This window comes from Callorhinchus milii, unplaced genomic scaffold, assembly GCF_018977255.1.
Source record: "Callorhinchus milii isolate IMCB2004 unplaced genomic scaffold, IMCB_Cmil_1.0 Scaffold2, whole genome shotgun sequence".
Taxonomy (NCBI): Eukaryota; Metazoa; Chordata; class Chondrichthyes; order Chimaeriformes; family Callorhinchidae; genus Callorhinchus; species Callorhinchus milii.
In genome coordinates this window covers 59553417-59579587 of record NW_024704743.1, presented here as the reverse complement: position 1 = coordinate 59579587, position 26171 = coordinate 59553417, and the positions used below count along the sequence as shown (strand labels likewise).

General features: G+C 41.4%; 1 protein-coding gene across 6 annotated transcripts in view; it reads right to left on the bottom strand.

Moving 5' to 3' along the window:
• The window catches only part of LOC103185983 (cytoplasmic dynein 1 intermediate chain 1), a 119467-nt gene that overhangs the window by 41177 nt on the left and 52119 nt on the right, over positions 1–26171 (bottom strand). For all 6 annotated transcript variants that reach the window (XM_042331930.1, XM_042331925.1, XM_042331928.1 and 3 more), the window contains 3 exons: positions 9283–9369; positions 4768–4930; positions 2478–2577 (listed from right to left, as the gene is read on the bottom strand). In XM_042331930.1, coding sequence (XP_042187864.1) covers positions 2478–2577; positions 4768–4930; positions 9283–9369 — 350 coding nt within the window. The remainder of the gene's footprint in view (positions 1–2477; positions 2578–4767; positions 4931–9282; positions 9370–26171) is intronic.

Genomic DNA, 26171 nt, shown 5'->3' with positions numbered 1-26171 from the left:
CAACACTAACTGAAGCAACGTCTTAAGACCAGTCATTTTTTAGATGAACCTTATACTCAAAGTGAGGAATGCTCATGTATAGAATTGAACATCTTATTTTGTATCAGCGTTATGCAATCCCATATATGGTATCAGACGCAAAGCTTCCACTACTGTGCAGTATTTCAGCTCCGTCCTCACAAGAGCACCCCTTATTACAGTGTTTGTTATATTTCCTTCATCAGCCATCCATCCCATCTCCTCCTCGATTGAGGTTGCCCATTTAGCACCAAATTTAGGGCCTTTTTTTTTGCTAGGAGACGATGAGTACTCCATTTATGACTTGCCAAACGCATTTAAGTTACGGTCCTTTACAGCTGTCCAGGTAGAGGAGACTTTCATCAATAAAGCAATGATTTTGTTAGTATCTGGCTTGTCTGAAGGGATTTTTTGATGTTCTGAAATAAATCCAGTTTTTCACCCAAATTATCTTTTTTGTGTTAGAAGTTTCCTCCCCATCTCAACTTCTGCTCGCTTTGGAATCCTTGCAATTCCTATCTGATATTTTAGTTATTTCTAAGTGTAAGTTGCATGTTTTGGGGGATTTTTGGGGGATCAGCTGGATTTCTGACATAGGTGGAAACGATTAACCATGCTTGAGTATACAAACCATGCTTGAGTATACAAACCAAACCAAACAGAACTCCACAAAGTGCCACCTACACATGGAAATTTCCCGATGTCTGGAATGGAATGCGCACTCTCTCCTTGGAGGTACGCAACCTGCTAACTAATTGCGGAAAATATTAGGTGCAAGTTGGTGAGAGCCAAGGTTTGGGAATCCCAGAATTTGCATTAGACCACAATGATTCAACGAAAAATTAAATAGTTGCTACTCTGTTTTCTTACTGAGTTAGTAGCAACTTGAAATAGAAAATCGTGCATTGATTCACCGCACTCAATGCGCACCAATCATTCATTACCTCACAAGGAAGCTTAGAGGTAAATTATATTCTTATTGGATTAATGTGTTTTTTAAGAATTGTATATCACGCAGTCAAAACATTAGAGAAATTTAATACTTCTATTTTAAAGTGTGAATAATCACGCACTCACATAAGAATAAAATGAGCGCATTATACCTCAAGTATTCATTTTAAGTCAGGTCACACAGACAAAACATTGCTTCTCAAAGTAATGTCAATCCTGACTGCTTATATTACTGAAAGTAATAAGAGCTTTACCTAGCAATGTACCATCCACTAATTGATATAATTTTTTTTAAGTTGATCGGTTGAAGCACCAGGTTTTTCCGCATCGTGCCACAAATATCAACCACATTTCTGAGAATCAGGTTACATCAAGTTTCCACTACCTCATTCAATATGGCACTATAATGCCATAGTGATGTCGCTTTCTACTGCTTTAATCCATTAAACACGAGTGCAATAAACACACTTTAAACTTCCCGGGATCAGGAAGTGCGTTGCAAAGACTGCAAAGTAGCACTGCAAACAAAGACAAGTCAGAGTTCCTTCTGGAGCTATGAATACTGCACATTTATTTTGTAAATGCTGAAAAATTACTCATACAAAAGTAAATTTGACCTAAAAATGATCACATCTTAAAGGTTCCTCAATGGAATTGTATAATTGTTTATTGAAGGAAACCAAGAAGCAGATGCACTCTGGTGAAAGCTCAATCCGGGAAGCCTTCTAGAGTGCATCTGTTTCCCAACATGACTGTCAGTGCATTTGCTCTGTTGATTGATATTGTGCAGTTTTTTATGCAGACATAAAATTGGACTCTGCTAAAGTTTTGTTACAGCAAGGCTTCATGGTTTTGCTTTACGAGCCATTTTAAAAGCACAAAAAGTGTTTACAAAGTAAACTGTTTCCCATTTACTGTAGATGCTGGTAAATATTCTGCAGTTTATTGTATCTTCACATTAACAATTCTTGGCTAGAAAAGTTAGAATAGTCAAAGTCAAAATAAATACAGCAACGCCTCCAAATTCCAAGCTTCCAAATGTGAAATTAAGTGTTTTCCAAGCAAAACACTTAATGGAGGAAAGAACATCTAAAATGTTAGTTTGTACCTTCATGACCAAGATTGTTCAAAACCAGCTGAAAATAAGATAATAGAGAAATTATGCCATTTGCCTTGGGTTTATTAGCCCAAATCAGAAATTAAGTTAACTTTTCAAACTAGATACAGTATACTTTTACAACTGAGGTCTGAAACCTCTCATGCTCTTAGCCTTTAAATGAGACCATTGTCTGAAAATTCAAGGACATTTCGTCAATTTGGTCTCAGTTTCTAAGCCTGTCTTCCACAAAAGTAAGGAAAAACAGTTTCCAAATTCAGACTGAATTTTAGATTTTCCAAAATGGTGTTAAGACTAAGCCAATGAGAGATTCAGTCTCTGGTGTTTAGGGATATTTAGGAAATTACAGCTTCTTCCATCAGATAAAATGTTTTAAGAAATTCAGTATTACCTGAAGGGACCAGTCCAAGCAGGTCACCACACGATGTTTTGACCAATGCTCGTCATAAAACTGACGGTTGAAAGAAAGATTTACTCCAGCTTGGAAATCTCTGAATAAGATAAAATAAAGAATGTGTGCATTTAGATTACATTGACAGAAAGCACATCTTTTGTTATGTTCAATGTTTATTAAATTCCCAACTACCAAAATCTCTGGCTGTGTGCTATTCTTCCATTGGTACTGACAGCCCCTATAATATCTTACTCAAGTACCCACAGGATAGTGAGAGTAGATAAGTTATTCAAATGTAAAGGCACTAAATCCAACCTTTCCCAAACTATCTCAACGGTCATATATAGGCCACTGAATACCATTTAGGATCATATAACCAGACTGATTTTACTCTCCCCCCCCCACCACCGACTCCAGCTCATCCAAGGTCATGTCTAATATATGCCAATGTGCAAACCATGTATATAAAAGCATGCTTCCACACTGAATTACAGAGCCCTTATGTAGCAACCAAACTTTAGAACTGGTTCCTAATTGTATAATTAATGCATCCTTTTCATTGAGTATCAATCACACATTTAAGGAAACCTGTAATTTCTGTGTAAGCGTGCATGTACACATTGTTTACGCACGACGACACATAGCACAACTGCATTTATAATAATACTTGCATTTGATATAGCGCCTTATCACGTCTCAAAGCGTTCACAGAATATACTGTAAAGTGAATTGACTGTTTATTTTGTGGGCAAAATGCAGCAGCCAATTGCACACAACAGTACCCCACAAACTGTGGATTGAAGTGACCAATTTTTTTTTGAAGGAATTATTATCCCTGGAAAAGATTCCACCTATCGACTAACAACAGGGTTTCTACTTACTACTAAGTAAACAGAGGCGTATGGAGTAAGGAAACTTGCCCAACATTTCGCCCTGCCGGGAATTGAACCCAGATCTCTCGCTTGTGAGGCGAGTACTCTAACTACTGGGCTACATTATGAGGGATTGATTTGTGTCAGTAAAAATCAACTAATATAACAATAATCCTTGCATTTGATATAGCACTTTTCACGTCTTCAAGACGTCTCAAAGCGCTTCACAGAATATACTGTAAAGCGAATTGACTTTATATTTTGTGGACTATATAATGTTACATGAATGAGTAGTCTTTTTAGTGGGCATGGCTTAGTGGGCAAAGCTTCACTATTTACACATACATGGAATAAATTTACTTTCAATAACATTATTATTCATTTGGGTAGAATGAGCTTTTTATGCATTATGAGGAGCTGATCTAATTGAGACACAGTCTATATAAAAGATCTCAAATGCTATATCCATAGCTTCAGGTTTGCTGCCTCTCTTGAAATTCTCTAAAAGTAGTATCCGCTGAACCACAGTTGTCGCACAAACAAAGAGTATTAATAGCTTCAGCAATGGAGTTGGTCTGAACTGAGAATCTGCCCTTTGCTGAATCAGTACACATTGCTCTATATTACTCTACATATCCATATTGCTCTATATATCCATATATAATTTGGTGAGCGAGGTTAGGCCCCACTTACCTGCTTTAAGCCAAATTAGACTGAAATGCGTTCTTCAAGGGAACGAAGGTTGACCTCGCAGACAACCCTTTCATCCTCAAACTCTCTCGGCCACAAATCGTTGAAGGACGATGTCCACATCGTCAGCTCAGATGACCAGATCATCTCTCCAGCCTGAGCCTTGTGACCAAGTGCTCAACGAGCTCTGAGTTCCAGTATCTCTGCTTCCTCTTTGTGAGGGCAGATCTCACTTCTCAGATTGGAAATACTACAATATCGATCCCAGTCAACATCAGGCCATAGGCATAGCTCCTGCCAGGAGCAACTCCCTTCCATAATTAATTATGGGGAGATTCAGTCATGGAATTGTAAACACAAGCGACTGTCAAAGGGAAATCTTTCTGGCAGGCGCGTATCCCAAGGAGTAACTGATAAAAACAGATACTTCACTTGATCTTAATCAAAAGGCCGAGAACTTCTGCCATTTGTGAAAAGTCTGAACAAGGGAACAGAAGAACAAACCCTTGTGAAACTCCATGAATCACTCTCACCAGAGCTTTCCCAACTCTCTAATTTGCCATTAATTTCAGGAGTTTTGACCTTCTTTAGAAATCTCACATATGCAGTTTACACATAGGGAGTTGCCCTCACTACTTCAGGCCCATCTCCAAAGCACAAACTCAACTAGTACAGTTTGTAGATTGATCCCCAGCAGATTACACATTCAAACTGAGGAAACATACCCTTCTTTTTCATCCAGCTGCTTGCCGCCATAGTCAAAAAAGAGGCCAGAATCTTCAGCAAGAGCACGCTCTATGAGACGTATGTTATGGTCAAAGAAGATTAGAAATTCCTCTGAATGAAGAATTTGCTGCTTTTCCTCTTCAGAGAGTTCACGAGGAGGAGCTTTAGGGAAGAAAAAAAGCAGAAAGTCTACAGATCAGTATTTAGGAGGTTATTTATACAAGGTCCAGTATGCAGGTTATTATTATACAGCAGGGATTCAATGACTAATCAGTTAATAATAAATTGTATTTTGTTTTATATAATTTTTGTTGTATAAAGCAAAACAGACCACAGTTTTTCGGTAGAATGACTCCCAATCCTTAAACTTAATCCTTAAAGCCCTGAGAACATAGAACTACGATCGGAAAGATCTGCATTAATACAAAAACATAGAATTAGCTGCCAATAATAAACGGCACACATTGCTGTATAAAACTGAAAAGATGGTAATGACCACACAGCAGTGTAATAAGTGCATATACAGAAGGCGATGGGATGGTCTGAATGATTTTATAGGAAATACCAGCTACATTCCAACATTGCAGTTTTTCTCTGGATTTTGTTCAAAAACAGACTATAGTCCTGAACAGCACTATTGTCTATCAGTGAGTGCCCCAATACATTTTGTATTTAGGTAGATTATGGGACTACAATCAGCTAAAATCATACTCTTATGTAAGTGAAACCTTCAATTTAGATTCTTTCTTATATAGTTTAAAAACACATCCAGACAAGCCTGTGTAATCTTACTTTTTGTGCCGGCACTTTTATATGAACAAAATACAAGATCACAAGAGAGATTTGGATAGAAAAGGATCTTTGGAACATTTGATTTCATCCTTCTAGAATAGAACCCTGTTTTCCCATTGCAACTACAATCTGTGCCCTAAAGTCCACTGTCCTGGCTTCAACCTGAAAATATATTCCAGCTGTTGGTTATCCTCTATGTAAAGAAATACTTCCTGGAGTCTATGCGAGACCCATCCCTGCTCTCAAACTACCGCCCCATCTCCAACCTCCCTTTCCAAGGTCCTGGAACGAGTCGTTGCTTCCCAGCTTCGCTCCTTCCTCTCCCGCCACTCTCTTCACGAACCTCTCCAATTGCGCTTTCGTTCCACCTTCCTTGGCCCTCTCTTCTTCAACATGTACCTGCTCCTGCTTGGTAACATCATCTATAGACACAGGGTCAACTTCTACATGTATGCGGATGACACCCAACTGTACCTCTCTGCCTCCACCCTCAATTCCAGGACCACTGCTGTCTTGACAGAAAGTCCTGGAGTCCTGGACAAGAGCTAACTTTCTACAGTTGAACGTCAACAAGACGGATGCTATCCTAATTGGCTCCTGTCAGCGCCTCTGCACCTCAGATACTGACCGTCACCTTCCATGATGCACTCCACCTCTTTGAACTAGTCCGGAACCTTGGTATGTTGTTGATCCTCAACTATCCTTTCTACCCCATATCTGCGCCATGACCCACTCTGCCTTCCCCCACCTCTGCAACATTGCCCGGTTCCACCACTGTCTCACACCGCAGGCCGTCGAGACCCTCATACACACATTCATAACATCCAGGATCGACTATGCAAACTCCCTGCTTGTCGGCCTCCCCAACTCCTCCCTCCACAGGCTGCAGATCATCCAGAACTCTGCAGCTCGTGTCTTCTCCCGCCAGCCTCGCCCGACTCCACTGGCTTCCCATCACACAGAGGATACAGTTCAAGAGCCTGGTCCCCACCTTCAAAGCCCGCCGTGGCATTGCTCCCCCCTACCCCTGCGACCTCCTAACCCCCTAACAACTGGCCCGCTCCCTCACTCAGCGACACTTTATGTCCCCCACCTCACCCACCCCACCATTGGCAGGCAGGCCTTCTGCCACTTTGCCCCACAAGTATTGTTCTTGGTTTACTTTCTCAATCATATTAACCACCTAAGCGCTCTGGAATCTACCCTGCATGAAGGGTGCTATATAAATGCAAGTTATTGTTTTATATACTTCTAAAAATGTCCCTTCTGACATGTTTCCATTGAAGAATGGAAAGACCCATCTTTCTAGTCATTCCTCATACAGTGGTTGGTAGACTCCTTTGCACTGCCAATATGCAGATTGGACATTGGTTTAATGTTTCATTAAAGGATGGTTCCTGTGACAATGGAGCAAACCAATAGCACCTTATTGGAACGTCAGTCTGGACTTATTTCAAGGTCTCAATGTGGGACTTCAACTCACAACCATTTGACTCAGAGGCAAGAGAACTGAGCCAAGCTGAATGACAATTCCAGCTAGGTAAACAGTCTGCAATTCATCTCAATTTGCCCTTTATTTCCTTTCATAAGAAGACAATGGGCACAGGTCTTTTTTTTGCAAGATAGCCAATGGTTCACTATGCTATACTTTTCTGAAGAACCCACTCAAACTAAAATGGGATACTACGTAGGAGCATAAACTGATACATCTAAAATGGATATGAACCTTAACTGTTCAGGAAAAAAATCAGGATTCAGAAATCCTGCACACTGCAAGTGCTCTTTGTAAAATTCTTCACCACCACTACCCCTTCCTCTGTGCTTTCTGTGTAATTTTCCATCTTTTTTTCCTTCAGTAACTAGTACTCAGCATACACTTTGATCTCAGTTTCATGACTCTCCCTTCTTTCTTCTAGAAAGAAGCCAACAGAAGCACAAATGGCTGATCAAAGTCTTCTGAGGAACACGGGGGGAAAAGGCAGACTACCATGTTCCTACAAAATCAGCCTCTGACAAAGCAGCAGTTTTCTTGGAAACAGATATTCACTCCACAGCAGAACACAGTGATTATCTCCCTGTCTTTGAAGTTCAACGGAGGCCCTCCGATTCGCTGAACCGCTTATGTTCAGCAAAAATCACTGCAGCCACAAGCCAGAAGAAGTCTTATTTAGTAGAAGTCAATTATTTCAAAGAGAACTTACAGGACACGGAATAAAAACAGCCTAAAGAAACCTTCACCGCTGGTTTACAGAAACTAGTAAGAGTTTCCCTCCATTCTCCAGTCGCATCAAATCCAGCAAATTTATCCTTTGTTTCTCAATACTTACAACCTTTTATTAATGCTCAAAGTTTTCACTCATAATTCAAATCAGGGTAGATGGTTAAATGCAGTAGTTTGATGTGTTTGTTCCAGGATGGCACATTTCTGTGGAAAAGTAGTTATTAACCCACCAGAATTTAATAGTCACAAATGTGGTCAAATCATGACTGTTATTATTTCTCCTCTGGCTCTCGTGGTAAAATTTGATTGCTGTCTGTGGTTCTTTCATAACAGCAGCAAAGCTGCTCACTGCATTGCTCATGCTGATCTGTCTGACCAAACACTATGAGTAGCCAATAAAGAAGCGCCCTCTCAAGTCACAACATGTAACAGGCCAGCAACAAAGATTACTGTGTACCCCAACTGTTCTTTTAGAATAAATTTTGAGGGATATTGTCGGAGAATCATATAAAGTTTACAGCACAGAAGGTGGTATTTTGACCTATCATGGGTGGAGACAGTTCTCTAACCCAATTCCCCTGCACTTTTTCCATTTCCTTTAATATTTTCCCCCAAGTATTTATTTAATTCTGTTTTAAGCAGTGTTAGAAACAGCTCCAACAGATTATGGTGAAGCATTGCACATTTTAATAATCCTTAGTGTTAAAAAAAATTCTAATCCCTTTTCTCATCTTCTAGTGATAATCCTGAATTTATGCGTTTGCCAAAATTTATTTTTAAGTTGCATTTAATTTTATTCTAAAATAATAATCCTTACATTTAATATAGTGCCTTATCATGTCTTCTAGACGTCTCAAAGCGCTTCACAGAATATACTGTAAAGTGAATTGACTATATATTCTGTGGGTAAAACACGGCAGCCAATTGCGCACAGGATGTGTCCCACAAACAGTCGTGGATTAAGTGACCAAATTATTATTATTATTATTTTTCCAATAGGGATTATCATTTCCGGAAAAGCAATCCACCAATTGACTAATAGCCGGAGTCCTTCTTACTGCTAGGTAAACAAGAGGCGTGTGGATTTAACTTAAAAAAATAGTTATAATTGAAAAACCCAAATAGTAAAAAAAACTTTTGCATTCTAATGCAATGTTTAACAAAAACAAATGGCTTAAAAAAGTAATCTTATAGATCACAAAGATGATCACTGTGAAAACCTATTTATGCATGTTGACTATGTAGACATTTCAAAAGCATGTTTATGCCAATATCTGACTTGAAGCAGGTTGAAGAGTTTTAAAAAGCATGGAATAAGTGCAATTAGTGAACCCAATCATGAGACCATCTTTGGAATTCTAATCCTGAAATCAGTCCCTGAAGAGCTTGTCAACTATGTTCTGCTGTACAAAAAAATATATATATTATAATGATCACACCATGTGTGTTCAACTGGATTTAGAAACATTACACAAATCAAAGATGAAAATGAGCTACCTACCTTCTTTTGATTCAGTTTTCTGATCCTGGCTTTCCAGCTCAGATTCAGGTCCCAGATTGAGTTCGGGAATTTCATCTTCTTCATCCTCTGCAATGGATAAGAGTAAAAAATTTACATTGAATGTCACTGCATTGGAACAGGCCAAGCAGCCCAACTACCCCATGCTGATGCTTATAACACATGCAGCTTCCACTCCTCTTAATCCTCTTTCTTATACCCATCTATCCTTTCTCCCTCATGTATGCAAGAGGATTCCTCTGAAACGTCTTGATGCTTTTTGCTTTAGCCATGGAATCCAGCAGTGAGTTCTCCACCCCACCAGTGAGTTCTAGATATTTAACATCACTTCCTTGCTTTTGTACTCAATCCCCAAGTAAAACACAGATTTCCATTTGCCTTTTTATGGTTCCAACCTGAACTCCCATTATCATTTTTTTTTTGCCAGGTGTCTGACACGTGCGGAAACCCATCCTCCTGCCTCTTGTCACCCACCACCTCCTGTCCGTCCCCCTCACCTTCCCCATCATCAGCTCCTACCACAACCCCCATCCTACATTCCTTCCTCCCCATCTCTCCCTCCTCCCTCTTATCACCTCAATGAAACCCACCACCTGCTGCCTCAAGCCCCTCACCACCAACTTGCTGATCACCCAGCTTCCCCTCCTCTGCCCACTACTGGCTGACGTCATCAACCAGTCCCTCTCCTCCAGATCAGTCCCTGCCCTCCTCAAAACTGCTGTCATCACCCCACTCCTCCAAAAACCTTCCTTAGATCCTCAAACCACAGCCACTACCACCCTATTTCAAACCTGCCCTTCCTCCCAAAAGTCCTAGAACACGTTGTTGCCAATCAACTCCACACACACGTCTCCTCCCTCTTAGAACCCCTCCAGTCCGGTTTCCGCCCACACTACAGAGACTGCGCTTGTGAAAGTCTCAAACGACATCCTCTCTGTCTGTGACCAGGGCTCCCTCTGCCTCCTTGTCCTCCTGGATCTCTCCGGCGCCTTCGACAGTCAATCATGCCATCCACCTCAGTGGGACTGCACTCGCCTGGTTCGAGTCCTACCTCACGAACCGCCAGCAGCACATCTGCACAAAGAGCTTTTCCTTCCGCTCTCATCCGATTACCTATGGGGTACCCCAAGGCTCCATCCTTGGCCCCCTCCTCTTTCTGATCTATAAGCTCCTTCTTGGGGATGTCATCCGCAGACATGGGGTACACTTCCACATCTATACAGACGACACTCAACTCTATCTATCCACCTCTCTTTGCGACCTCCAATCCCCTGATGTTCTGTCAGCCTACCTGTCAGACATCAGGAGCTGGATGAGCGCGAATTTCCTTCAGCTGAACGTTGACAGGACATACTCTTTAGCTCTCGTCAACATCTAAAATCGCACCGTTCTCACCTCCTCCACCTACCCGACCTCCCCTTAAAAATCTCCGAACCCATACGCAACCTAGGCATCAGGTTCGACCCCAATTATCCTTCCTCCCCCATATCCGGTCCCTCACCAGCATCACTTTCTTCCACCTCCGACACACCACCCAACTCCGCCAATCCCTCACTCCAAAAGCCGCTGAAACCCTAGTCCATGCCTTTGTCACCTCTCGGCTGGACTATTCAAATGCCCTCCTCGCCGGTCTCCCATCCACCAAATCCAGGTCATACAAAACTCTATACCAAAATCTGCTCCCCGATTACCCCAGTTCTTGCCAGACTGCACTGGCTCCTGTCCCAGAGAGGATCGACTTCAAGATCCTCACCCTTGTCTTCAAATTCCTCCACTCCTCTGCACCCCCCTACCTCTCTGACCTCCTCTCTTCTCACAAAAGTGCCCGCTGCTGTCGTTCCACTGGGTCTGGACTCCTCCTTGTCCCCCGAGTCCTTCGCTCCACCATCAGTGGCCGTGCCTTCAGCCATTATGCCCCGAGGCTCTGGAACTCCCTTCCTCACTCCCTTCGCCTCGCCCCCTCTCTTCCCAGTTTCAGGTTTCGGCTAAAGACCTTTCTTTTCGACCGCGCATTTGGTCACCTTCCTCCCTCTCCCTCTGGATCCGTTACTGTGAAGCACTCTGAGACGCCATCCGGCATGGAGAGCGCTATATAAATCCAAGTTGTTGTTGTTAAGAATATCCAAACCAAACGGGTAATTCCAAGCATCCCACCTACACATGGAAATCCCAGAGATGATTGTTGGAATGGAATGCACTCTCTCCCCCGGAGGGACGCCTCCTGCTTACCTAATTTCGTAAAGTATTAGGCACAGGTTGGCAGGAGCCAAGGCTTGAGGATCCCGGTTTGCATTGAGGAACTGCCCTTGACACCTTTAAACTATTCCAATTTGGATAAATTCATGTCTTTGTTCTTTTCCCTTAAAAGTTATTTTCCCTTTTCTGAATAGAATTTCACATCTTCATAACCCTGGATGTGACCTCACCCTTCATGACCTCAGTTCAAACTGTATTGGTTCTGATTTTAAGGTAATTACCTTTATAATGCATCTCTCTTGCAGATGGAAGAGTTTCCCACTATCTATAACCTATCAATTCCTTTCATTATTTTAAATACCTCAATCAAATCATTTCCTAACCTCCTCCAAGGCAAGTGTATGCTTCCTATGTTTGGGTGCCTAAAAATGAACTTGGTGCTCAAAACAAAGGTGCCAAGTGCTCTACATAACTGGCGCAGCACCTCCTTAATTTTATCCAGATACTTTGTGATAAAAGCCAGTCATTTGTCATCCAATTTGCCTTATGGACTGCTTTCTGCACCTGCAAACTGGTTTTTAATGATCTAAAGGGATTTAAATCTAAGGGATTTAAATCCCTAAATCTCTCGTCTTCTATTGATCTTAGTGCTTCTCCATTTAGGAGATTACTCTTCCATCCCAAGTGTACTACCTCGTACTATGCAATGTTAAACTATATCTGAAGTAGTTCTGACCACTTGCTTATTCTATCTATGTCTGTATTTTTCACCTATTGTCTTCACAATGTACAACACATCCTAGCTTGGTGTTATCTGCAACTTGGAAATAGTCCCCTCTATTCATGTAATGAGGCCAGTTCTCAGACTTGGCACAAAAGATTTTCGGTGCAGGAAATGGAAAAAGTTGTATTTGTTCTCTCCTGAGATTGGGACTGAGGCTTCATTGTTAACACTGAATTGAAAGTGGTTTACACTAGAGCTCACCGTCTATATTATCGTACCTGCTTCTGACAATGAGTGTCTGAAATAGAGAATTCCCCAGTTCACAATTCCCCAGTATCAACATGTGTTGCCTGGAGAGAAAAAATAATTCAACAATTCTATCTCAAATATCTTGCGTAGATGTTATGCTTAATTCTCTTTAGGAAAGCTCAAGTAAGCCAACATCACATAAGACAGAATCTTGCTTTTTAATGAATCTTTTTAAAACTCCCTTTTATTTTTGAATAGTGCCATGGAATCTTTAATGTCCGCCTGAACAGACAGTCAGAATCTCGATTTAACGTCTCATCCAAAGACAGCAACTCGTTACATAGCAATACATTGGAGTGTAAGCTAAGAATATAAGCTCCAAGTACCAACATAGGGCTTGAATTCACAACCTTCTGACTCAGCGATAAGAGTGCTACCATCCTAGCCAAGATAACAATGAATTGGGGAATTCACCACTTTAAATGCAGTCACAATGATCAATGCCCAAATCTTTCCTTCCCTCCAAAACAAATGATAATCCTTACATTTGGTGTAGTCTTTCACATCAGAAGGACATCCTGAAGCCCTTCACAGATATACTATAAAGTGGAGTGATTATGTGTTTTGTGGGTGAACTGCGCAGACAATTTCGCACACAGCAATGTCCCACAAATATCCACGGAGTGAATGTCCAGTTTTGCTTGATAATTTATAATGCATCGTGAGTAAAGCATCAACTTTACTCTTTACTCTTGTAGTTTTATGTGAACTGTACTTCTAAACAAATCCTAAAATATCCAGCTACAGAATTTATCCAGTAGCTTAAATGTTATAGGAATATACATTTAATTGCATACATTTGTATATTAGGTACAGCCAAAGAGATCAGTGCTGCTTGTAACACAAACAGTGATGTTTAGCTTCTACATGATCTAGAATTGCCTCAATAATGACTCCCAGAGAGTAACTATTTTCTAATACAGTTTCTACATCTAGGTTGCAAATCCTTGGCCTCCAAATGAATGGGTCTGAAGGCTGTGCAAACATCAGCCTGAAAAGGCTTGTGAACCTGGTCACCTTAATACCCACCAACTTGTTATATATATATATATATATATACACACACACACACACATTTCTCACCAGTTTCATCAGCTAACTTGCTTCTAGGCATAAAACGATTCTGAACTAAAAGGTTAATGACTTTGGGCCAGAGATCATTAAAAGTGTAGCATTTAAATCTTCAAAAATGTAACAAGTGTTCAAATTCTGATTCTGAGAACACTTAAAGAAAGCACAATTTGTCTGAAATTTAAAAATGAAAAATGCATCATGCAGATGTTTCATGGCTCTGGTTTATACTTGCAACAGTTGCAATCTTCTTAGATTCTTAACGACTAGACATGGAATGCTATTTTTTACCTGTGAAGCAGAAACAGTTGCAGCTGCCTTTTCTTTTGCAAAGGTTAAGAAATGTCAATTATACCACAGCCTGTGCATGGTGAAAGGAAAAATGCAAAAGGAAATGATCTTTCCAGAAACAAGTATGAACCTTCCATAGCATCTGGTAGCTTTGAAAAGATTGAAGATTTTTTTTAAAAAAATGAATCAGGAAAGGTAAAGAAGGGGTTAACTGGATAGTTAAGAGACAAAACAATTAAACATACCTCAGTGTACGTTACTTAAAATCTTATGGACGTTTAACTGAATGAACTTGTACAAACGAATAGATATACATAAAAAGAGCAAATTTTCAGACGAAACCAATTTAATTTTAAAGCATTTAAGCTGCAGAGATGTAGAAAGCTAACTTTTGTTTAATCTGCCATCATACAAATCCGCTTGTATTCACTTTTCCAGTGGTAAATCTTTATAATTTAGAAAACTTGCCTTTGAAGTATTTCAAATAATGTTTACACAGGCCAACACAACAGCAGTGGCTCACAAACAGAATGAGCTGAATGACCAAATTAAACCTTTCTTGCGTTAATTTAGATGGGGAGAAATATTGGTCAGGATTCCAAAAGAAATCCCTGCTCTTTTGGAAACCGTGTCATGGGAACTTTAACATTCACCTGAAAACACCAGACAAGACCTCAATGTAATGCCTTGAAGTGAACGGCAACACCTCTAATCAATGTATGACTGCCTTGGTACTGAATTAGTTTCAGCCTAGATTATAATAACCTTTGCATTTTGATACAGTGCCTTATCGCAAATGCTTCACACAATTTTACACTGAAATGTATTAGTAGGCGACAGCCAAATTGCAGTTATGTCCTACATAACAGCCATAAAGTGAACTATTTTATCTGGAGGGTTGTTGGTCACGACATCGGGAGAAACTCCCTTCTCTTTTTGAATAGTATCATGAAATCTAATATCTCATCTGAAGGACAGAACCTCCAGACAGCAATGTAATGGATGGAAAATCAGCCTCGACTGTGAGCTCAAAGTCCCACAGTCATTGGGAACTTTAACCCACATCCTTTTGACACGGAGGAGAGAGGTTAGCTGGTAGCTTAGCCAGACTGACATTATCAGATAGGGTCCAGGTGTGGGGCTCAAACCCAAACCCTGCGGCAAGCCGCCTCGTTTTTTTTAAAAAGTTTTGAATATACTCTAGTGTTAGCTCTATCATAGCCTTTCCATAGACTGTTGTTAGTTTGTACTTTTGGGTCATTTTTGGACCAATTCCCTTCATGGGCCATATCTAAGTGCAAGTTGCTTTAGTTGTTCATACAAGTAGCCATCTACAAGTAATAAAAATTGAAATTTTCAAACAGTCTTTTAAAGCTTTAAGCCAATCTTACTGCTGCCCCAGCCACTCATGAGCTCTGTTAAAATTGCCTATATTATATCCAATGGCTTCAGATCAGAGAGAATCTGTGATCCGATAGAACCAGGAGAGGTGATGATTTCATAGATCTGATTCTGTGTCAGCACCAAATCAATCTGACCAAGATTGACAGTGATATTTCCCCTTGAAAATAAATAATTTCCTGCTCCTGTTTACTGAAGGAGATGCCAAAGACAACAAAACTCATTACCATTCATTCTACCAAGCTTTAGATTATTCATATCAGTGTCCGTTAAGATCGAACAAACTCCAGATCCAATCACTTTGTCTCAGGGACATCCATTCAGAGGTCAGCAAGTTGTGTGTTTAAGAAATCACAAGGAAGCAAACAACATGCAGACCAACTGCATCAGGGGATGTAGTTTAGACTTTTTTTTTGTCAGTTGGGTGCCTGACATATGCGGAAACCCTTCACCCTGCTTAAAACTATCCAAACGAAACAGAATCCTATACATCCCATCTACACATAGAAGTTCCAGAGATATTTATTTGAATGGAATGTGCACTCCCTTCCTGGAGGGATGCCTCCTGCTTACCTAATTGTGAAAAGTATTAGGCACAAGTTGGCAGGAATCTAGGCTTGGGGACCCCAGAGTGTGAACTGAATAATGCTGTAGTTTAACCAGCTAAAACTGCATAGCATGCTTTTGATACCACTGTCTGGCAAGCTTTCCTGCTGCTTGTCCAGCTAGGATCCCTCTATCCGTTAGGGCTTTGGTTTGCAGGGTTAACAGGAGCTGAGTGGAGGAGTCCCTGCCCCCAAGTGACTAGTCTGCCCTCCCAAGTCCTGTCGATGAGCCAGGCTGGATGTACTGTCATCAGCAGTGTCCTGGAACACTGTGGACCCACATGGCTCAGGAACTGGACTACCAGCACAGAGGGCTGGCTCAATTCTGACATTATGTTGCCAAATATGTTACCTTGGAGCCATTTCAGCTCCAAGAAGACTCCGCTTATCTCGTCACCCCCCACTGCCAACGAGAATAGTCACCATTGGTTGTTTAATATTCGACAAGTGCAGGTTTGCGAATAGGTGGATGGTAGGTACCAGGAACTCACTACGAGCTCCCCGGTGGGCAACACAGCTCAGCATGAAATGCATGACAGCATTGCCACCATCTGTCTATCCACACCTCGGGCACACACCCCTTCCCATTGAGCGACTGTTCCACAAGTTAGAGGTGCAGCGTTTAAGCAGTAGCTGCTTGCCAATCAAGGTGAATTCCAGTCATTGGATGTACAAACACGGACTCCAGGTAATGCCTTCCAGGAGCTGTCGCCCCAAGCCTCAGAGCTTAACTTCAATGAAGTGTGAGAAGAAATAGTTGAGGCACTGGGTAGCATTTTAAGATGCTCAATAAATAATGGCTTCAGACCAAAGGGCTGAACGATGTAAAATATTCCAATTTTTATAGGTTGAAGCAGATAGGAACCAAGGAATGAGAGACTGGTCTAAAACTGGAAACAATTTGAAAGCATTTTACAAAGCATTATGGCATGAGAAAGGTCAAATAATGGGTTGTGATCTTAAAAGTGTCATACATCCTGGAAACTTGCCCCCTGTAGACCTCACTGGCTTTGGATCATTACCCATGGTATGTGAAAAAGAATGATAAAGAGCAAAATGATTTTATTCTGACAAAAAAATCAATCGAATAGCTAGATAAGAAAAGAATACATTAAGTCAGGAATGAGAAAGGACCATTCAGCCCATTAAAGCTCATTCCTCCACTGCACCAACTTTCCCATTATGGTGTCTAATTTATTTCTTAATTTGTTTTTTTTCTCCTTGAAATTCTTGCATTGGGAGACAGTTGAGGTAGGCAAGGATATGGGTGATGGGATTCAGTGAGAGAGATTGATTCTCTGTGTGAGAGAACGTGAGAAAGAGAAAAAAAAGAGAAAAAGAGACAGAAACTTGGTGAGAAAGTCAAGAGAATGGCAGAAACAGAGAGAAAGGCTGGCACAGCATAGTATTGTGCTGCCAGTATTTCTGCTGATGGGAGAAGTTTTTGTTAACGTAGTAGCCAATTTGTATTTCGAACAATGAACAATTATCTGTTTCCACTGTTTCCATATCCACAACGGGGTAAGTCAATTAGTGTGGATGATCAGCTCTCTGCTGCATAAAAAGTATGCAGCACCAAAGGAAAAGCTAGTTTTAGCTGGATATTAACAGCAATAGGTGGCCATGCTGCACAGTTAAGAGTCTCGTGGGGGGTCTTCGCCGACAATAATTCCACCTGAAATTATATTCAATCTTGATGACATTCAGATTTGTGGTCTGTAAAAATGTTCGTTAAAAAAAATTCTGCAAATAAGAAGCTGCAATTCGGGAAGCCAGCCTAAATTGGTACCACTCTCACCTCGGGGTCGGAATGTCATAGGTTCAAACTCCATGTATGGACTTCAATTCACATTCCTGTCTAACACCCTACTGTCATATTAGGAGAGTGTTGAATGTTGAAGTGCTTCTTTCAGATGAGACATTAAGCCAAGGTCCTCTTGTCCTGTTCTTCCAATAGACATTAAAGATCTTAAGACACTAATCACAATAAGCAGCTTTTTTCCAATGTGCAAGCCAACAGCCCTCCAGCTTAATTAGTCATTCACCTCATGACTCTTTGTGGAAACTTGCTCCATGTAAATAGTTCCAGCATTTGTCTATAAATCTACATTTGACAGTGATTAGTGTAAAGCACTTTGAACATTTCTAAATAACAAGGTATTGTAAAAATGCAAGTTTTGCCCTCCTATTAGAGAAGTGCATGGAATCTAAACAATCCTTTGCTTATGTGTTTGAAGAGAGCTGAACAAGCTTACAAGCTTGCTTAAGATGAGGGGCAATTTGAGTTACATGTGATTTCAGCGCCTTGGGACGTCCTCCCGACACGAAAGGCACTCTATAAATGGAATCTTGTTGTTGTTGATATGCACAATATGGTTCCTGCATATTTTGGTATATTTGGGTGGGACAAGATTATCTGATGACAGATGTGGGAATTTCACTTGGCAAAGATTCATTGTGTTGTATGGCCTCTATAAGTGCTTGTCAAGGTTTGAGTCCTCACCAATGAAGTGGTTGGATGTGCAGGATTAGGCGGAACTACCTGCCGACTTTTGCACGAAAAAAGTCTACAAATCTTGATTTTTTCCATCTTGATTTTTTCCATCTCTTAAGCACAATCTTAAGGAATAAATTCACAAAATACACTGAAATATTATGTTGCTGTGCCTCCAATCAATCCTGCCAGAGACATATTGCTGGGGTCCTCAATAGGGTTAATGGGAGTTATTCCAAAGCTGTGGACAGCATTCTTCTGGTATAAATAAAATTAGTCCACAGAGTCAGCTTGCTGCAATAAGGCAATTTATGGTAACATGCTGTCAGCAGGACCCAACGTTAACATCTGTGGGAAAAAAANTGACCCAACCACAACATACCACACTGGACCACCTAGTCTCTAAACATACCAAGCACGTGCATTTCACCACACAGGGAGACATTACTCCTCAATTCTAGGTACTGAGCAATTATGTCTTCTGACCTTAAAATCACCTATGAAATTCAAAACTCTAGCCTGAAAATAGGAATTGCTTTATACAGGGATGCAGAAATTTAATTATGTTGAAAAGCTCTCTTAATCATCATCTTTTATAGCAATGCAACAGGCCCATAGGATAGTTATCACAACATTTATTATACATGAGGTTAGTTCCCATGTGTATGCAGTTTGCATCTAATTCTACCTCTCTACCTATGTCCTTGATTCCAGGTGCACTGACAAGACAGGAAGTCAGCATATCAAGTCCTGATTTCCTTAGCTAAACACGGACAAAATGGAAGCCACCCTCCTCTGCTCCCACTAATGCAACTCATTTCTGGCTCTGACTTCTTCAAACTTCTGAGCTTGCTGAGCATCCTCTGCCCTCTAAATCCCACTAAAGGCGGCCAAGCCTTCAGCGATTGAGCCTGTTCCAATAATTTGTTAGATCGTATCAGATCTTTTAATCCAAATACCCTCTCCATACCCCTTATTACCTCTGGTCACATGAACCCACATTGCACAATGTATTGAAGGAGAGATACTTCTTCCAGAACCTTCGTCCAGGACCGTTCTGACGAAGGGTCGTGGACCCGAAATGTTGACTCACTTTCCTTTCTCCAAAGATGCTGCCTGACCTGCTGAGTGATCCTAGCGCTTCTGTTTTTGTTTTCAATATAATAAATATATTGCATTAAATGCAGAACCTAGATTTTTTTTTAAAATGGACTTGTAGGAATTTCTGAGGCTGGTTAACCAGATGCTATATTAAAAAAATCTCAGAAATTGGTTTTGATGGAGTTGCAAGTATGATGTACGTCTACATTTGTGGCTTTTCGTGTAGCAACTTTCTCAATTGCATCATAGCAGTTTAAGTATCAGTCCAACTTGTCTGTTTGTGGTCACTGATTATTTATGCATCATTTTTATAAACTGATTTTGGAAAAACAAATGTTGAATGTGTTAGGGCAGATAGGTCTGGCTGTATTTACAAAGTATTTTAATTTTCTTTCAGAATCACCACAATGTTTGTGGCTCAAATCTAATTTAACGGTCCATCGGAAGATCTGGCTGGACCTTATCAAAACTTACTGCTCCGACCTCGCCTCCGTTAAATTGTCCTTCTACTCCAAGACAATTTTGGAGGCCAAGGACAACCCCAGGCTTCTCTTCTCCATCACCAATCGGCTGGACCGCCCACCGCATGCCTCGGCCATCCTCTCCTCCAACGTCAACTGCGAAGCAATGCTGGACATCCTCGAAAACCAAAGTCGAGGGGATCCGCTCAGCTGTCTCTGCCCTTCCATCAACTATCCCCTCCCCATCTCCCCTTCACACTCCGGCCCCTACCCATCCCTCCCTCGACACCTTCAAACCCGTCTCCCCCTCCTCTCTCACCACCACTAAAACCGACCACCTGCTCTCTCGACCCCATTCCTACCCTTCTCCTTACATCCCAGCTCTACCTCCTTGCCCCTCTACTCACAGACATCATGTACCTCTCCCTGTCCATTGGCACCGTTCCCACCCCTTTAAAAACAGCCGTCGTCACTCCTATCCTTAAAAAGCTTTCCCTGGATCCATGCCTGCTTTCAAACTACCACCCCATCTCCAACCTTCCTTTCCCTTCCAAGGTCCTGGAATGAATCGTTGTTTTCCAGCTTCGCTCCTTTCTCTCCCACCACTCCCTTCACAAACCCCTCTAATCGGGTTCCATGCTGCCCACAGCACAGAATCAGCGACAAATAACATTTTGTCCTTCTGCAACCAGGTTTCCTTATGCCTCCTTGTCCTCATTGATATCTCTGCTGTCTTCAATACCGTTGACCACACTATCCACTGCTTCTCCTCTCACCTCAACCTTCATGGTTCTGTCGTTGAGTGGTTCAGATCCTACTTCTCACACAGCTTCCACTTCATCTCCACAAACAGTTTCTCCTCTAGCCCCCGCACCGTTCCGTGCGGCGTTCCTCAGGGCTCTGTCCTTGGTCCCCTCCTCTTTAATATCTCCATGCTCCCTTTTGGTAATATCATCCGCAGACATGGGGTCAACTTTCACATGTTTCCGGATGACACCCAACTCTACCTCTCTGCCTCCACCCTCGACTCCAGAACCACTGCTGTCCTGACAGAATCTCTGTCAGACATCAAGTCCTGGATGAGAGCTCACTTTCTTCAGTTGAATGTCAACAAGACTGAGGCTCTCTTGATTGACTCCCATCAGCATCTCCACACCTCAGGCACTGACAGCATCACCATCCATGGTTGCACAATCCACGTTGCTAAGCCAATCCGGAACCTTGGGGTCTTGTTTGACCCTCAACTATCCTTCCTACGCAACATCCGTGCCATGACTCGCTCTGCCTTCCCGCACCTTTGCAACATTGCCCAGCTCTGCCAATGTCACACACCGCAAGCCGCCGAGACCCTCACACATACATCCAGGCTTGATCATGCAAACTCCCTCCTCCCCGATACCGACCCCCAGCTCGGATCTGAAACACTGATTGTCCAGCACCTTGGGACATCCTTCCAACCTGAAAGGTACTATACAAATGTAATGTTTTGTTGTTGTTGTCCTTCTTTCACCTGGTGCCCACCATCTATTTTACGCTAGAATAATGTTTCCTTCCCTCCCTTTTGCTAAATTGTCTTTGATTGAAAAATAATTCCAAAAGCAAGTCTCAACTCAGTCGAGTATCAAATTGACTGTTGTAACTGGGTTAATCTTTGATGCTCAAAATGAGCTGAAGCAGTGATTTCTGCAGATCAACAAGTCATTAACACAAGGGCATGGATTGACCACACCAAAAAAATGGGAGAGGTTCAAAGTGTTTTTTTTAAAAAAAAACACTTAGAGGGTTGTGGCAATACTGAATTCCTTACCATAAATGGCTGTTGAAGCTGAGTCCACAACATTAACAGGAAATTGGATAAATACTTGAGGAAAATAATATTAAAGCTCTTGGGGAACGAGCAGGAGAATGGGATTCGAGTAGATAGCTCCAGTGGTCACAAGATCAAAGATTGGTTTGGAACAATAGTAAAATAATAATAATCCATGCATTTGATATAGCGCCTTATCACATCTTCGAGACGTCTCAAAGCGTTTCACAGAATATATTGTAAAGTGAATTGTATATTTTGTGGGCAAAATGTAAAGAAGGCTCTTCAGCCCATCCAATTTTATCCCTCCACAACACCCAACCTACTATTCCCTCATTAGTGCCATGGGATCTTCAACGTCCATCCAAACAGGCACAAGTGGGACCTTAGCTCAACACAACATCCAAAGGACGGCACCTCCGACAATCAAGCCCCCCCCACCGCACCGCACTGAATCACCAGCCTGGACAGTGAGCTCAAAGTGCCCAATACGGAGCCTCAACCCAGAGGCAAGAGGGCCACCAACTTAATCTAATTAAAGCTTTAAAAAACAACTGGCACATCAGGCAAACACTTTCAAGCACTTAACGTTGATGATGGGGGGATTCACTGAAGAGAAAGCAAAGTGTGATTTGGGTGGTAACCAAAGGAACGGTAAAAAAATATATTTTTTAAAACCAACTTGTGCTTATAAACTTGCATCCGTCTGGCTCAGTTGCTAGTGCTCTCACCCCTGTACCAAATGACTTGAACTCAAGCCCAACATTGGGATCCACAAACAATATAGTCCATGTTGACACTCCAACACAGCGCTGCTGGAGTGCCGCTCCTCAGATGATTCGCAAACCAGGGCCTCAACTACTGGGCCAGTGAACGTCAAAGATCTCATAGCACTATTCAAAAAGAAAAAAAGAGTTTATCCCAGTGTCCTGGCCAACAAGCAAAAATAAAAATGGTCACCCACCTCATGGCTGCCAGTGGGACATGCTGCGCACAAACTGGCACTTACCCACAAACACACACACTCACACCACGGGACACTGTATATCCAAAGAGCCCTTCTGAGACAACCTGACAATGTAATAAGGTGTTATATCAAATGCAAGGGCCATCATTTGAAGGACACACCAACACAGAAATGTTGGGTCTCCTATGAGGTAAACTTTCCAAGATTCTGTACTTCACCCAAGGGGAAGCCTAGACTTCTACTAGTACCGATAAGCAGAAGACTGTTTCTATACATCAGAAGGACCCCATAATGGAACAATTTACACTCATGCTGCAGCCAACATTACTCTTCTCCCATACTAGCTACTTATACCACAGGAATCTTGCTAGAAAAACTAGCTGAACAACACAAACTAAAGACTACCACAAGCTTCCATTATTTCAGCATACATGCTCAGTTCGGGAAATAAAGAGAACTGAATTTCAGATTGTGAGCTACACTTTCATTTTGTAAACCAATTTAAGTCCCTATAGGGCTGTTAGCTAATACAGCAAAGGAAAACCCTAAAGATCAAAGTTCCATTTGCATATGGTTTCCACGCAGATATAGCATAGCTCACCAGACCAGAAAAAGAAAAACATTGTTCGACCAGTAACATTAGATGTCTGTAGGGTAGCAATAAGTGAAAGGGGGCACTCAGTTCACAATAATGTTATAGACAGAAAACAATAAGCATAAATCTCCACTGTGTATGAGCACGGTTTGGATAAAGGAGACTGAGAGCAGTAAATAAAAATCTACACAGTAATTCACAGGATTGCATAGCTTTAAAATATTAACAATATCTGAGTAGGCTGACAAATCTTCAGTAAATCTTTTTAGGCTAGTTACTATTTTTGATATAAGAGATTCAAAGTAAAAAGGGCAAATTGTACCACTAATATGCCACAATGTTAACCATGGTATTTAGATCAATGTCCTTGTCTGAAGAATGCAACATGTGCAAAGTTTTCCTCACGAATAGTTCTGACAGCACAATTCTAAAATGCTGGGAGCACAGAAAGATTTGCATTCCTGCCAAACAGGAAAAAATAGAATATCTTCTCTTTGGCAAGATTTAAAATATGTGCACACACACATACACCCACACACACACACAAAAGAGAGGGAGAGAGAGAACAGAAGGATCTCCAGTACACAAGGATTAACGAAGAACATCTGCAATTTACCTACAAATTCAGTCACTACGTTTTACAGTAAAATTCTGTGAAGCTCTTTGAGATATTGATGACGTTAAAGCGCTGTGTCAAATGCAAGTATTATTATTTTTATAACTCAGAAGCAAGAAACGGTACAGCAGAGCCATCAAAACTAATCACTACAGCTTTAGAAATGCATCAAATTATTTAAAAAAATCAAATTCAATGCTAATTTTGAAGCCAGTTAATTTCAAGAACTGCAGGAAAACAGCTTCTAAACAGCTTGGTTGCAGGTAGTGCTCAATAATCTTAATATGAATATGCATTTTCAAATAGTTGGCACATGGTGCATAACAGCTTTGAGACATCCTCACAATGTGAAAGGCGCTCTATAAATGTAAATTGCATTGTATTGTGTAATTTGGCCTTCTGATTTGGGGGGTTAACTGATTAACCCCAATTAAGCACCCCCAACACAAAAAAATAAACTGGGTCTTTATCCAATAAAAACTGGAAAAGCAACAGATATGCCTGTCCTGACACAACTCTGAGGAGAGGTTGTCTCGTTCACGCTCAGTGGCGTGCTGGTGTGCCAACAGTGTGTGCGGCCCTCTCCGTTTCTCCCTCTGCTCTGTGCACGTGTCTGGTGAAGTGCTTGAGAGGGGAGCACTATGCATGTGTGAGGGGCCTCTTTCCATTGTGTGCTCAGTGGTGTCTTCTCATCACAATAACAAAAGCCCTGAAAACCCCCCGATTTATAAACACTCTAAAATGTGCGAAAAATAAACCCCGAAAAATCAAATCAATAAACACTAAAATCAGATGCCCAATGTAAAAGGACTCCACTGCCCTCTATTTTAAATAGCGAACATAGACAATAGATATGTAAAAACAATGAGAACAACCTGTGGGTTCATCACACACATGCAGGGGAAATCGGTTTTAACATTCAGTTTTACATCATCTTGCCAATCCAATATGTATTAAATCCCTTCCTGAAATTAACAGCTTATATTTTGACTTAATTATCTTCTAAAGAAATCTTAAAATAAGTTTCCTTGCTTTTTAAAAAAAATAATTGATTTATTTCTTTTTTAAAAAAAATACATTTTATATAAACACATAGGTTTGTTTATTTTAGTTACATGAAATAATATGATATTGCTGGGGAAAACTGACTTGGGGTTGATAGGAAGTCTCCAATTGTAAACTAGTTGAATTAACAAGTAGTTGAAATGATTGTTCCTAAAGCACCTTGAGGTGTGCATCTTGATTATCTGCCGCAATGATGTGAGGCAGGGAGTTATCAGTAACCCAGAGGGCTTCAGCACTAGTGTAATTTCAACAGTAATAATTCTCTTCCTTTACACTGCTAAGAGTCAGTGATGCCTCCGAGCTATCTCCCTGAAAATGTCAACAGCATTTGTTGTTGTTTTAAAAAAAATTATTTAAAGAAATACAAAAAATGTCAAAAAAATAAGATGTGAGCCTTCTGGGGGGATATAAAAAAAAATCAGAATGGTGAGACGCTTCTTTTAACTATTATATATAAGAATTAATTCATTTGTATTTCCAAAAGGAGCAGTACCTACCTGGCTTCTGTAAAAATGCTGAAGTATTATTTTTTGTTGAAGCTGCTGCACATACCAACTTTCTTTTTAAATAAAAACAGCAGAGAATTCCATGTTCCAAACAATTTCTTTTTTTATAATCTCCACTCCACTGCCACTATCACCCCCACCTTGAACAAACCTTCCCTCGACCCATCACAGCTATCCAGCTACCGGCCCATCTTAAACCTCCCTTTCCTGTCCAAGGTCCTTGAGAGAACCGCTGCCCCCAGCTTCGCTCTTTCCTCTTCTCCCACTCCCTCCATAAACCCCTCCAATCAGGTTTCCATGCTGCCCACTGCTCTGGTCAAGATCACAAACGACATCCTGACCATGTGTGACCAGGGCTCCCTCCTCCTCCTCGTCCTCTCCGCCGCCTTTGACACCGTGGACCACTCAATCCTCCTCCACCACCTCTCCTCCCACCTCAACCATCAAGGTTCTGTTCTTGACTGGTTCAGGTCCTACATTTCACACCGCCTCCACTTAGTCGCGGCAAACGGCTTCTCCTCCAGCCCCCGCACTGTCTCATGCGATGTTCTTCAGGGCTCTGTCCTCGGTCCCCTCTTCTTCACCCTCTACACGCTCCCCCTTGGTGACATCATCCGCAGACATGGGGTAAATTTCCACATGTATGCGGATGACACCCAACT